Below are 14,581 nucleotides of genomic sequence, written 5' to 3'. Positions count from 1 at the left end.
CGCCCCAGGCAGGCGAAACAAGTGGCCGTTACACAACTCTTCTCCCATTGGCCCCGTGCAGACTTGAGGAAGTGTGGCATGGGGCGTCCAGGAGAAAGGCTGTTGTTTTCAAAAAAGTGTGTTTTTGGAGGTTCAAGCATGTTGCTTTCACCATGTCATCTTGTATGTACAGAGAATTAACCTCTTATATACTTATAATAACCACCTGTATACGTAGTTGTCCTGAGTTCATCAGGGGTCTGTACTGGTCCTCCTTTTGTCCCTCTACACTAAATATATTTGCGGAAAATATCTACAAGCTCAGAATGCGTTGAAACGTAATGCGTTTGTAAGCATGTAGATCTTCTATTTTTTGCCAAATGTTCGCCACAGAATAGGAACGCTAGGGTTCATGTGGTTCAGCCTGATTGACTCAACCCCTCTACTGCACCATCGGTTACAGTTCAGGCTCTCTCCCCCGATGTGATGATTGGTTCACTGATGAAGTCATTATTTTGCCCGCTGGGAAATCGAAGCATATAAAATTGAATCCGGTGCCTGTATAGCATTGTACATGACTTTATAAACTCACTCTCTGAGCACTGCGGCCATGCAGGCTGTGACGGCCCTGATTTAACCCTTTAAGACCGGGAACGCATCTACAGTATGTGTCATTTTTAGATTTCTTTGGCTATTCAAAAATAGCAGATCTACAAGCTCATAGCGCGGCACCATATGAGCTTGTTGATCTGCTATTTTTGAAAAATCATGAAAAGTTGTGCAAATATTAGATTTTGTTTTGACGGACATTTGTAACTCAAATCTTTGCTTCTGGGGGTCCCTGGAACTAAATATTTTACAAATGTTCGCTTTAAAAAATATATAATCCAAGATTTTGCCACAAATTTTCACGAGTTTTCAAAAATAGCAGATCTACAAGCTCGTAGCGCAGCACTCGGTGCCGCGCTATGAGCTTGTATATCTGCTGTTTTTGAATACCCAAAGAAATCTAATCTAAGAAACCCCGGCCTTAATGGGTTAAGCCAGCCGTTATCTGTGTTGATTGTCAGATCAATTGGCGGTTCATTCCCTCAGAGCTTAATCTATAAACAGATGGGGTAACTGATCCTGCTAGCTATCGGCATCACTCACTGCCCTGCCCACTTGCTGGTGCAGCATTGACGCTGTTGAGTAATTGATGTGTGTGTGTGTGCGTGTGTGTTCTGTGTGCACATGCGTACGTACAGCTCTTCTATAGGGTGACGGATGAACACGCCAAAAAGGGAGAGCTTCTGCTGGTGGGGATGATCTGCTACTCGAGCCGCCACTACTGTGCCTTCGCCTTCCACACGAAGACCTCTAAATGGGTCTTTTTTGATGACGCCACGGTGAAAGAGGTGAGAGAAAGTACATAATGGTAAAGATGCATAAGATTTACACCCCCCTGGAGTTGTCCAGTTTTACTGTCAAAACTAAAGTACATGTGAGGTTAAACAATGGTGTATATACACTGCAAAATCTGGAGTATTACTATATTTAACCACTTAAACCCTATGTTCTTCATGGACCCCCCAGGAGTCTATCCTTGGCCCCCTCCTTTTTTCTTTTTTTTAACCTCTACACCAAATCCCTGTTGGCGAACATAGCTGATCAAGCTCGCATCGTGACGTGTTGTGTGAGTTTGTAGATCACCTATTTTCGCCTATTGCCTATTATGAAAAGCCCAGAATATGGACGCTAGGGTTAAAGGAGATATCCGGACTCAAATACATATATATTGTGTCTGCCTATAATCATTCACCAACATACCTGACGCAGTTGACTTTTTTCATAGAAGCCCCTGTGTTCCATTCTGCAAACCCCTTCCACAGCTAGAATGGAGCCTAGAGCATAATTAATTTCGTCGCTCCAAACTTTATTTTTTTTTCACGAATCCTCTCCATGTAGTGTCCTGGCACTCACACATGCATTGTTTGTCACTTATGAGGGGAGGGGGAGCACTACACGTGAAATCTCGCGGGACGCGAGAATTTCGCGAGAGTTCACTCATCAGAGCCGTTCTGTACGAACGGCAGCTCATGAGTGACAAACAATGCATGTGTGAGTGCCAGGACACTACATACTGTAGAGAGGATTTGTGAAAAAAAAAGAAGAAGTTTGGAGCGACGAAAATAGCTGAATTAGATTTATGCTCTAGGCTCCATTCTAGCTGTGGAAGGGGTCTGCAGCATGGAGCACAGGGGCTTCCATGAAAAAAGTCAACTGCATCAGGTATGTTGGTGAATGATTATAGGCAGACACAATATATATGTATTTGAGCCCGGATCTCTCCTTTTAAAGTGGTTAACAACTGAAAAAGAAGCCGAAACACAGCTTCAGAGTTGAATTGACAGTCGGACCAGACTTTGCTGTGTGTGCAGAATGCTTGCCTTACTCACACCATCAGATATTAAGAAAACACCCAATGCCAGCTCATTGAAATGCGCAGCATTTATATATACTGCATGCGCACATCATTTATTTAGCAACAAACCACATTTCAGCAGCCTAACTGCATATGCTGTTAGGCTGCTGTTGTTGTTGCGTTCCTCTCCTCCGGAGCAGCAGAAAGTGTATGAAACGTGCTGCGTTTCCGGAGTTGATGGAAGTGAGGGGCGTAGCGGGTGTTCCGTCTCTTTATCAACATCAGCGCTCTCTGTATCGCCCAATAAGGGCTCCATCGATTGCCACGTAAGGAGCCCAGGTTGATGAGCCTTAATAGACAGCTCCCCCCTCCCTTGCTCTCTCTCCCACAGCATTCCCCTTGCTCCCTCACCACTAAAACACTGCAGCACTGTGTCTGTGGAAGGAGCTCCCTCACTGTGCCACTGTAGCCGTGGTGCTGTGTGTGTGTGTGTGTGTGTGTGTGTGTGTGTGTGTGTGTGTGTGTGTGCTCTGCTTCAAATAAGTTTCTGGCTTGAGTCTTCACTGGTTTAGAGTTTCGTTGGTCAGAGGATGCATGCAAAATTATGTGCTGTCAGCTGTGACCTCCTGACGTCTTTGTGTTGTGTTTTTAATGTGTGATACAGTCATGAGTATATGTGTGTGTGTGTGTGTGCCCTTTTCTCTACCGCAGAGGTTCTCAAAGTGGGGTCCAGCAAAATGAGGAACACTTTAACCACTTTAACCCTATTATACTGAATATTTTGTACACATCTTGGGAACATTTTGAATCAGCGTAAAATGTTTTAACAACATAAATGTTCTGTTATGAGGACCCCTGGCACTCAATCTTTTCACATGGGCGTCTGCGGGCCAAGCACAGTCAATTTAGGGGTCCTTCACATGAAAATGTTTGAGAGAACCACTGCTCTTCGTGTGCTCACATGTGAGTGTGTGCCTGTGCCTTTCTCGAGCCCCCCTCCCTCCCCATATATCCTCCCGCCCCATCCCAGAGTGTTCTCTCTCCCAGACTGCGGTGCAGCAGCTTGCTGGCTCGCTGTCAATCCATCAGTAGCTAGTGCTGTGTGTGCGCTTCCTTCCTCCTTCCCTCCCTGGCTGGAATGTAGGAGCTAGAACAGTGACTGCCAGCACAGAAATGTTGTTGTTCCAAAATATGATTACAAAACATTGATTCATAAAAGGATTCCAAACAACATTTTTTTTTTGGCGGGGGGGGAGTGGGGGGGGGGGGGGGGGGGGGGGCGTTATAAAACATATTTCATAGTTATAAAGATAGTGAAATTACTTCCCTCACAATAGGGAACTATAAAAAGTTTTCCTCGCAGCACAGGTCTCCACCAGGTCAGGTAGGTTATTGTGGGTCAGCAATGTTAGGAATCGTCATGACTATAGACATAATGTGTAACGATTTGAGTGATATTTGGACAAAATGTGTAGAGGTAATATAAAAAATGTGCGCTATAATAGGCAAATATGAAAAGGGTGGCATTTCTTCCTCGTCCTTTCACGGCAATCGGACGCTGCGTTCATGATTTGACTTCATTTGTTCAAAGCAAACCACTCCAGCAAACTTTGGAAGCCAATTTTAGCCAATCAGGATGGAATATAAAAAATCAGATCAATCAGATCATATCCCCATAGTCAAAATCATATGACTATAGGGATAATGTGTACCGATTTGCGTGCTGTTTGTACAAAATCTGTAGGAGTAATAGCCAAAAATGGGTTTTGCAAAAATAGGCCTGCTGGTGGCGCTATAACAGGCCGATGTGAAAAACGTGGGCAACTGGTTCGGCTCTGGCATCCAGGGAGTGTGCGTGCGCAGTTTCACACCGATCGTTCCAACGGTGCCAGAGCTTGGCTGTTAACGGACGGACGAACACACACACACACACACACACACACACACACACACACACACACACACACACACACACACACACACACACACACACACACACACACACACACACACACACACACACACACACACACACACACACACACACACACACAACACACGGGCACACACGGAGACAATAAGAAGTCACTAAGAGCTCCAGGCATACTCGAAGTGCACATGCTCTGCTGTGTTAATATTGGCTCATACTCAAACCAGTGTACAGCTGTACAGCAAGGTGCATTGTGTGTCACTGAAGAAGTTTTTCTTCCTGTCTCTTCTTTTACTGTCATCCATTGTGCAATTCTCTTCACTAACACCACTCCTATTTCATTTTATCACCTCTTTGTTCCTTGTTACCCCCCCCCCCCCCCCTTTACTCTTCTATCCTCGGGTCCTTACCTCGCTCCTCTCCTTCAGTCTCTACCTCTCTCAAACCTTCTGCTCCCCTCATCTCACCTCATTTGCTTAATTAAGGAACATGCTAGCATCTGTTAGCTCGCAGCCTGCCTTTGTGGCGTTTCTTGCGGCGAGGCACGTACTTTACCTAACCCAGCTTAGCTAATGTGATTGTGAGATTCTGCCTTGTGAGTGAGTAGTATTTACACAAGACCCAATAAAAAATATGCTCTGCAGCAGTGGTTCTCAAACTTTTTCATGTCAAGGACCCCTGAATTGACACTTATTAGGCCGCGGACCCCCATTTGAAAAGATATGCCGCGGGGACCGCCATAAGAGAAGATTTTTTTTACGGCTCTAGCAGTGATTCTCAACCATTTTAATTTCAAGGACCTCCAGTTTGACATGCATTAGGCTACGGACCCCCATTTAATAGAATTCCTATCTCTGGGACCCCAATCGATATTGTAAAATCAATGTTAATTTAACTCTGAGAGTGTACAAAAATGGAACCAAATGGACCCGTTAGGGTCCATTTGGTTCGATTTGTACACTCTCAGAGTTACAGACCCATAAGGGTCCATTTGGTTATCCATTTGTCTATCCATCATTTAGCCGGGGAGTGGGGACCCCCAGGAACTCCCTCAAGGACCCCTGGGGGTCCCCGGACCCCACTTTGAGAACCAATGCTCTACAGTGGCACTGAAATGTACCACTTTGTTGTAAAAAAAAAAAAGACCCCATCTCATCTCCTCCTCTCTCTCGGTGTGTGATGGGATCTGTGAATTTGCGTTTTGTGTACAGTATGTAACTTCATATTCTTTGTCCTCTGCCTCAGATTGGATCCAGGTGGAAAGACGTGGTCACCAAATGCATAAAAGGTCACTTCCAGCCCCTGCTGCTGTTCTACTCCAACCCAGACGGAAGCGCTGTCACGGCAGACGATGCCTCACGAGGCTACAACAACAGCAACCAGTCCCACTACAAGGCTCCTGTTAATGGAGAGGATGGTAAGCGCAGTCAATTGAAGAGAGGGAGATCAAATGTTTCTACATTAAAGCCATTGTCAGTGACCTTTTTTGTCAATTCCAGCAGGTCAATTAGTTGCTTAATGTTTTAAACCCTATATACTACGTTGACTGGGGTCCCCCATGGGTCTGTTGATTGCTTTATTTTAGTTTTGTCAAAAATATATTTTTTTAAAGTACTGAATTGTGATTAAAAAAAAAGTTCCCTCAATTTCAACTTCATAGCATAACATTTCCAGTTTGTATTCTTTATGTCAGAAGTTGTTTTTTTTCTCACAAATGTGAGATAGGCTATTGCCAGGGGAAGAAAAACCCTCAATTCAGTCCTTTTTTGTTGTTGCATTGTTGGACATGGGCTTTCACATAATACACATTTCTTTACACAAATTACACAAAGATCTCACTCCCTCGGCACCCTCGCATGTACCAAAGTCATGGGAACCACACATCATCCATTATTCATCTTCCCCTTTTCTATTTCATACATAATAAGGAGATACTATATTTAGCAAATAAAGTCAATTCAGAGGAGAGCGTAGACAATTGGCACTGTGGACAGAGAGTTTTCTGGCCCCTACAAGGATGTAACAGTGGTGAGGAGTTTAGCCATGGAGCGTTGGTGTTGTCTGGTGTTTGAGTGACTTTAAAGTGGTTTGTCCTGAAATACACCCCAGGCAGGACTCTGACACCAGAGTCTTTAGTACAATGGGTGAGGTCTTGTTTTTGTTTTTTTTCATACTCTTATAACTCTTGCCAGTTTATATCCAGACAGAGTATTTTTGTTATCTCTGCTGGCCAGCAGTGTAGACAATGTGTTGAGGACAACAAGCTGATCATCTCCACAGTGTACATTAGAAAGCTCTGGTTTTGTTAGATTGGGGAGTTTTTAATCCCCTTTAGACATCCTTCTATAAGTCAACATGCTGGCCCTGGCCAAGGTCCACTCTCTGTCCAGAAACTATGAGGAATGATTTTCTGTGTGTGATTCATCTTGAGATTATGCCTGTTTCCTAGACTCAAGTGATATAAGGCGTTGGTTCTCAAAGTGGGGTCCGGGGACCCCCAGGGGTACTTGAGGGGGTTCCAGGGGGTCCCCAGCTAAATGATGGACAGGAACCAAATGGACCCTTATGGGTCTGTAACTCTGAGAGTGTACAAATGGAACCAAATGGACCCTAACGGGTCCATTTGGTTCCATTTGTACAGTCTCAGAGTTAGATTAACATAGATTTTACAATATGAATTGGGGTCCCAGAGATAGACTTGTCATTAAATGGGGGTCCATATAGCCTAATGCATGTCACACTGGGGGTCCTTGAAATTAAAATGGTTGAGAATCACTGCTATAGAGCCGTAAAAATCTTCTCTTATGGGGGTCCCTGGCATATCTTTTCAAATGGGGGTCCGCGGGCTAATAAGTGTTAATTTGGGGGTCCTTGACATGAAAAAGTTTGAGAACCACTGATATAAGGTGATTTTTTTATTTATTTTTTGGTCAAACTCAATTTGTAGTGATGAAGTCACCACCCAAGCCACAATCTATTCACTCCGCTGCTGTGGCTACGGCTAGGCAAACAATACCGATCCGATCTGGTGGAACCAAGCCATTCCACCAGACTTCTGAACAGTTTCCACCTGGCTACCATCAGATTGTTGAACAAGCTTTAAACCTGCCTGTCGCCAGGCTGTCCTGACGACACAGGATATTTTTTTCTTTTTGTATACAGTATATGACTGCACGTGTGCTCCACTGCTGCAGCACTGGCACTTATGCATACTATGACATGTTTGTTGTCTCCGCCAGGCCGAAGGCGTGGCCGAGACTATGTTTTGCACCCTGGTCTGTTTGTCCGTCCGTCCGTCCGTCTGTCCGCGTGTCCGTCTGTCCGTCTGTGGACAGCTAATCTCCGGCACCGTTGGCCCGATCGACGTGAAACTGTGCACACACACTCTCTGGATGCCAGAGCAGAACTGGCACTCACATTGTCCAGTTATAGCGCCACCAGGAGGCCGATCTTTGCAAAACACGCTTTGATATTACTCCTACAGATTTTGTCCGAACATCACACAAATCGGTACACAGCATCTCTATAGTCATTAAACCAAACTGGTCTGTCGGATTTTTCATATTCCATCCTGATTGGCTAAGATTGGCTTCCAAAGTTTGCAGGAGTCTTCCACAAAATGCCTCAAATCATAGGCGATTGCTGTGAAACTTTGCACGCACATTACCATGGAAGAAATGCCACCGTACATTTTTCAAATCTCAAATTTGTACATATAACTTACTGGACCGATCTGTGTGAAACTTTGCACTCACACTCCCTTGAGGCTAAGGAAAAACCTCTGCCCCGCATTTTTCACACAAGCCTTTTATAGTGCCACCAGGAGGTCTTTCTTGATATTACTCTTACAGATTTTGTGCAAACATCACGCAAATCTGTACACATTATCTCTATAGTCATGTGATCAAGACGGATCTGTCCGATTTTTCATAATACATCCTGATTGGCTAAGATTGGCATTTAAAGTTTGCAGGAGTGGCTTGTTTTGAACAAAATTTCTCAAATCATAAATGCAGCGTCTGATTGCCGTGAAACTTTACACGCACATTCCCACTAGGCCGAGGAAGCCATGCCACCTTTTTCACATTGTCCTGTTATAGCGCCACCAGTAGGGCGACTTTTGCTAAACAATTGTTTTGATATTACTCGTACAGATTTTGTCGAAACATCACGCAAATCGTTTTTTTTTATTTTAACCGTGTACAGGTATATTTTACACTGCTCTTCATATTGACACATCTGACTGTTTTCCTGTTTCTTTCTTTCTCAGTTTATTTCCCCCTTTGTTGAAAATTGAAATGATGGGAGCTTGTATGTATTCAATCCCCCCTTTTTTTTTTACACCTGATGTGAATATAAAGTTTAAGTAATTTATGGACAGCTATTTGGGTGTTTTGTTCTTATTTTCTTGAATCTGTGCCGTGTGATGATTATAGAATTATTTTAAATACATTAACATTGAATTAACATCCTTTCTGTTTTCCTGTCTTTGTCAGACTTGGACTCTCCGCTGTCAGGTCCCAGACAATTGGACCTGACCAGGGAGAACCTCAATGCACTGCTGGGCCAGGGCTCCTTCAAACAGAAGGCCTCTTCAACGTTCAGTAGGGCCAGCGCACATACCAACGGTGGCCGGGGACCAGGTACGAGAGAGGAGCGCTGCAGGACGAGTGGAAGGAATGGATATGGTGAGAGTGCAGTGGAGAGAGATGTGAAAGGCGCTGGAATAGGGATGGAGTAAATCAAGTATAGTTTATTTGTACAGCCCTTAATCACTGTTCCAGTCTCAAAAGGAGCCAAATCGATGTCCTTAGACGCTCAGGCAAGGAAAAAAAAAAAAAAAAACCTTGTCAGGAAAAGAAAATGCAGAAAACCTCGGGAAGGATCACAAAGGAGGGGACCCCCTTCTGGGACAAACAGGACAGGCATGCAAAAGGTGCTGAGTGGGCAATATTCAAGTGCAAAACAAGCAAAATAAATACTAGTGAAGTGATAGTAATACATTATGAGTACGAGTAGTATAATGGTAATAAATAAAACACCTCGAGGGATATAAAAATTGCAGTAAAGTCCATATGGCAAAAATATGGTGGTGTCTGTCTGAGAGTCTGACACTGATCAATTTAGGACATGCTGCTAAGTGTATCTCCCAGAAGGAGATTCAGGGGGGGAAAATATGCATTTATGCTAAAGTAGCATTAACAAAGTGAGTGTGATTTTTATAGTAATGTGTTCAGGGAATAAGATATAGAGAGAGACTATGGAGAAAAAGAATAGTGAGAGAAAAAGAAGAGAGAAACAGGAAGATAAATAACGCACAATGACTAGTGTCTGCTCTCTACAGAGAGAGGGATTAGGGACTTATTAATGCATAAGAATAAAGAGGGAAAAGAAGAGAGGATAGTGACTTGAAGATAAACACACTAAACTAGAGTGAAAGAGAGAACACAGGAACATAGATTACAAGGAAACATAGAAAGAACAAACAAAGTTGATTTGAGAGTGGAACAGTACAGTGTTCAGGTGCAAGGTCAAAGGAAAAGTCCTTTGACAGACTTTAAATCCATGACTTGTTTAGTGTTACAGCACATTCTTGTGTAATCATTACCGTAGAGGCTGCATATGTCCTTGTGATTGCCCTCTCTGTTGTTGTTAGCTAGGACCTCGCATATTTTCTCGCGTATTAAAGAAGTCACCCCTTTAAGAAAGCTAAAGACAGGAAAAGTTGCATCGTGGGTGTGTGGTGTGAGTGATGAATAGTTCTCAATATTTTTCCATGAGCAATGTATGAATGACTAGAAGTACTGTACAACATGACATCACTTTGTTCTCTATTGATTTCAGCTATACGCTGAAGTGTGAAGCTGAAGGGGCAATTGAAAATAATGGGACAATGAATGCACAGTTTACACCAGTTTACTGTTAAATGCTGTTAATTTATCTCAGAGGGGGAGACTGGTCATCTTTAACTATTTGTGTCCCATGTGTCTATACTTGGTCACCTTCTTTATTTCCCTCCGCTCCAAATCTCTTTGCCAAAAATAGCCAATCTACCAGCTCACAACGGGCTGCGTTGCGAGGTGTTGTGAGCTTGTAGATCTGCTATTTCCGGTTAATGTTCACCTATTGTGACTAAAGGATTCTAGGGTTCATGTGGTTAATTCCATCAGTCTTCACTGACTTCTCTAGGACAGTGGTTCTATAAGTGGGGTATGGGGACCCCCAGGGGTCCTTGACGGGGTTCCAGGGGGCCCCCAGAAAAAAAAGAAACAGTTTAAACACTTATTTTATTTTCTAAGCTTTTTCTAAGCTCATAAGCGTCACAATGTGACTTGTGAGCTTGAACAATCAGGGTTAACATGAAAATGTCCTCTGTGCAAGGAGACGTTTGTTGCCACAGAAGTGAGGCAGAAGTTAGAGATATGGCCTATACGGTTCCACCCTGGTGCCTTTCCCCGTACGCAGCAGAAATTGCGCCGTATACATCAGCACATCGATCTGACTTTAGGTTTCTTCCCTCCCTTATCTACACACTCAGCAACTGTAGTGCCTTTTGGGGCGGCACGTTGCATTGTAGATGACAAGCTCGGGGAAATTGGGGGCGAGCGCTAACGGCGTTGGGGGAGCTTTATTAAGAGTAGCTCAAGGTTGAGAATGGGAACAGGACATCCACAGCAGTGGTGGAAAAAAGTATTAAAATGTTTTACTCAAGTAAAGGTATACTGCAATGTAGAAATACTCTGTTACAAGTAAATTGTAAAAAGTTGAGTTACGAGTTCAAGTACAAACGTATTGGCATCAAAATATACTTAAAGTACCAAAAGTAAAAGTACTCATTGTGCAGAATGTCCCATTTCAAGTTTTCGAAATGTATAAAATATCTTTTGAAAATAACATGTGAGCTTGTAGATCAGCCATTTTCAAATGGCCGAAATGTATATAGGGTTGAAGTGGTTAATGTATGTTTTGTAATAATAATCTAAATCTACAAAGTAACAAGTAACTACGTTTTTCAAATAATTGTAGTGGAGTAAAAGTACAATATTTGCCTCTGAGATGTAGTGGAGTAGAGGTACTGAAAACTGGAAATACTCCAGTAAAGTAAAAAATACCATAAAATTGTTCTTAAGTACAGTACTTGAGTAAATGTACTTAACTACTTTACACCACTGATCCACAGTGATCATGCTCTATGAAGATTCTTTTTCCCAACCAGGCACCGCAGGGGAAGCCTATCCTCTGCTCGATGCAGTAGCGTTACCTTGTGATTAAATAGTCATTAATCTGCTGTCTGGAGAGAATCAACCCTCTATCAGCACTTCTAACGTGGCTTATGTGGCTAATTTGTCTTTATCTACGCACTACCAAGGCACCCATTCTGTGGGTGACTACGTTGCGTTAATTACCTTTTTGCTCTCTTAAAGCTACAATACGCATTAAACTTTTATGTCCTGAGGAGGATTTGAGCCCAGTTCTGCCGCACGAGAGACCTATATTTCTTCCGAGATGGAATCCCTGCTCATGGACTCTGCTCTGCTGGGGAGATATTGTGCTTACACTGTATTGTCCTTCTGGTGCTTCAGGCAGTACTACTTGTCAACTAGTAGGTGTCCTACCCGACTCCACGGTCTACAGTACATTTCTCAAAGGAAGAGTATAGGGAGACCTCCTCCAACCACTGCAGATGTGCCAGTCGTACTGAATTAGCATACTCTACAGCAGTGGTTTGCAACCTTTTTTCATGCCAAGGACCCCTAAATTGATAGCCATTTGGCCGCGGACCCTCATCTGAAAATGTTGTGTGCCAGGGACCCCCAGAAGCAAAGATTTGAGTTAAAAATGTTCGCTTTAAAAATGTATATATTCAAAGATTTGCACACATTTTCAAGATTTTTCAAAAATAGCAGAGCTACAAGCTCATAGCGCGGCACTCGGTGCCGCGCTATGAGCTTGTAGATCTGCTATTTTTGAATAGCCAAATCTAAGTGGTTAAAATGACTGTGACTCTATGTTAACTAATTTCCCTGGGGACCCCCTGGTACCCAGCCAAGGACCACTGGTGGTCCCCGGACCACTGGTTGAGAACCACTGCTCTACAGTGAAATATTCATAAACATAAGTTCCATATAACAGCTTCAACATTGTCCCATTTGCACACACCAATATCCCCCATGTATGAGCACTTCCATATTGGCTTATGTGGTTTTTGTGGCCTCCTGTCCTCCTATGATCATCAGGGCTGATGTGTGCTTGCTAAGTGACCGCCGCTAATATCTTAGCCTTCTTTTGTTTTGCAGCGAAGATGGGCTCCGGTGACCCTAAGAGCCACTTTAGGGAGATCTCCAGAGAAGTTGCCCAGAGGGCAGGAGAGATCCGAGGGATGCAGCCCACCAGAAGAGACCCCGAGAGGAACGGCCAGAAGAGGGTGGAGTCACGCTACAGAGGTCGGTTGCCCGTTGTGATTTTAAGGGTGATTTACCTAGTCGCGCTCTGGTGTCTGCGATGCCTTGTGAGTTTGTAAATAAGGCATATTGTAAGGCAATAAGGAATTGTGTCTCTGCTTTTAGAGCAAGATGTTACTACTTTATACAGTATATAATATGGATCAATACAGGGGGACACATGGATAAAACATGTGCATACAACAGTGCTGACAGTCTTGTAGATAAACACACACACACACACACACACACACACACACACACACACACACACACACACACACACACACACACACAAGGTATCAGGTGACGTGAAAGCTTTTGACACTTGAAGCAGCACTCTATGCACACAATCTCCCGCGTAAACATATGCATGCCAATCGCCATCAGCCATTATGAAGCAAAAGGCTAGCTAGTGAAGACTAGCACTTATGTAACCAGAAGTTTGGGAGCAAAGTGTCAGGAAGGGGATCAAGTGCTGACGTCTGTTAAGTGCTGACGCCTGTTAAAGCCTACCATGCCTTCATTGAACTCGATCGTACTCGCATAAATGATGTTGGTTTGTAGTTCGTTTTCTTCACTGACCTCTGTGGTTCTCCGGGAGTCAGTTTTTTTTTTCAGGGTGTTTCGCCTCGGATGGCCGTGGTATTGAGGTCAGGATTAGGCATGGTTTCAGTGAGGTTTAGGTTACGGTTGAGGTTTGGGATAGGCATTTAGGGTGTCGGCCCCTGAATGAAACGCACTGGAAAGAGAGCGCCTCGTGGATCTCCTGCAGTGTTGGGGGTAACGGGTTACAAGTAACGCCGTTAGTGTATATATTTTTTGAGTTACGGAGTAACCTAACGCGTTAGTTCTGCAATTAGAGTGCTAGGTTACTTAGTTACTTTTTTATGCTGAAAATCCCGCCCCCTTCCCTACATCTTCACACATTCCATCCCTCCTCCAACCCTATTCCCAACATCTATAGCATTTATTAACAGATCCAGTCCTTTTTAAAGCATCAGTCCTTCTGGTGTTTCGCCACGACAGGCTTATGGTTTCTTTAGGCTTTTGTCGGACACTCCAGAGCAACTTGCATCAAGCATCTCCACAGATATAAACCTTCCTGAATCATTAATATTATTAGAAACTAGTAACTAGAAACGAAGAGCACCCAGACATTTATGAAAAATGTTCACATACAGTATAATGATATAATATATCAATTAAATATATTAGATTGATGAAAAGGATATTTCACTTTCAAACATGTTTGGGATAATTTTAACATCTACTCAGGCTGTTGTGAGAACTCCAAGCAGTTTTAAGACACACCCCCTTCCTATACAAACTTCAAACTCAATTTTAATCATGATAGATTCATCAAAAACACCCGTCCTTTGACTCATACTGCCCGACTGACGTGAGGGCGCTGTGTTTTTTTAATTAATTATTTAGTTTTTTTGTTATTTTTTTTTAAATAAGTGAATTAATGACAATAATTATCGAAAAGTCACAGCCCCCTCACGTATTAGGAGGCAGTATGAGTCACCAGGACCAAGGACGTATGTTTTTGATGAATCTATCATGGTTAAAATAGAGTTTGAAGGTACAATGGATTTGTATAGGAAGGGGAGGCATATTTTCAGAAGATGGAAAAAAGAACAATGTGTTCCAATGTAAAAACAAATAGCAGATCTACAAGCTACAAACACTTGTGAACTTTTAGATCAGCTATTTTTGCTGCTTTTGTGCAACACTCTCTTGTACGACGATGTAGGATGTAGCACCAATTTACGAAAAGAAAAAGAAAAGTTAAAATATGGAGATACAAGGTTTCTGCCCGAC

General features: G+C 43.2%; 1 protein-coding gene across 1 annotated transcript in view; it reads left to right on the top strand.

The window, feature by feature from the left end:
• usp53a (ubiquitin specific peptidase 53a) overlaps positions 1–14,581 on the top strand; it is a 52,870-nt gene that overhangs the window by 23,870 nt on the left and 14,419 nt on the right. The window contains exons 9-12 of the mRNA XM_084042504.1: positions 1,227–1,376; positions 5,559–5,730; positions 8,810–9,001; positions 12,611–12,757. Coding sequence (XP_083898630.1) covers positions 1,227–1,376; positions 5,559–5,730; positions 8,810–9,001; positions 12,611–12,757 — 661 coding nt within the window. The remainder of the gene's footprint in view (positions 1–1,226; positions 1,377–5,558; positions 5,731–8,809; positions 9,002–12,610; positions 12,758–14,581) is intronic.

Source organism: Gymnoscopelus microlampas (genome assembly GCF_963454915.1).
Source record: "Gymnoscopelus microlampas genome assembly, chromosome: 19".
NCBI classification, from domain to species: Eukaryota; Metazoa; Chordata; class Actinopteri; order Myctophiformes; family Myctophidae; genus Gymnoscopelus; species Gymnoscopelus microlampas.
Note: the sequence above shows the minus strand (reverse complement) of the source record. Positions and strands in the feature narration are given on the sequence as shown.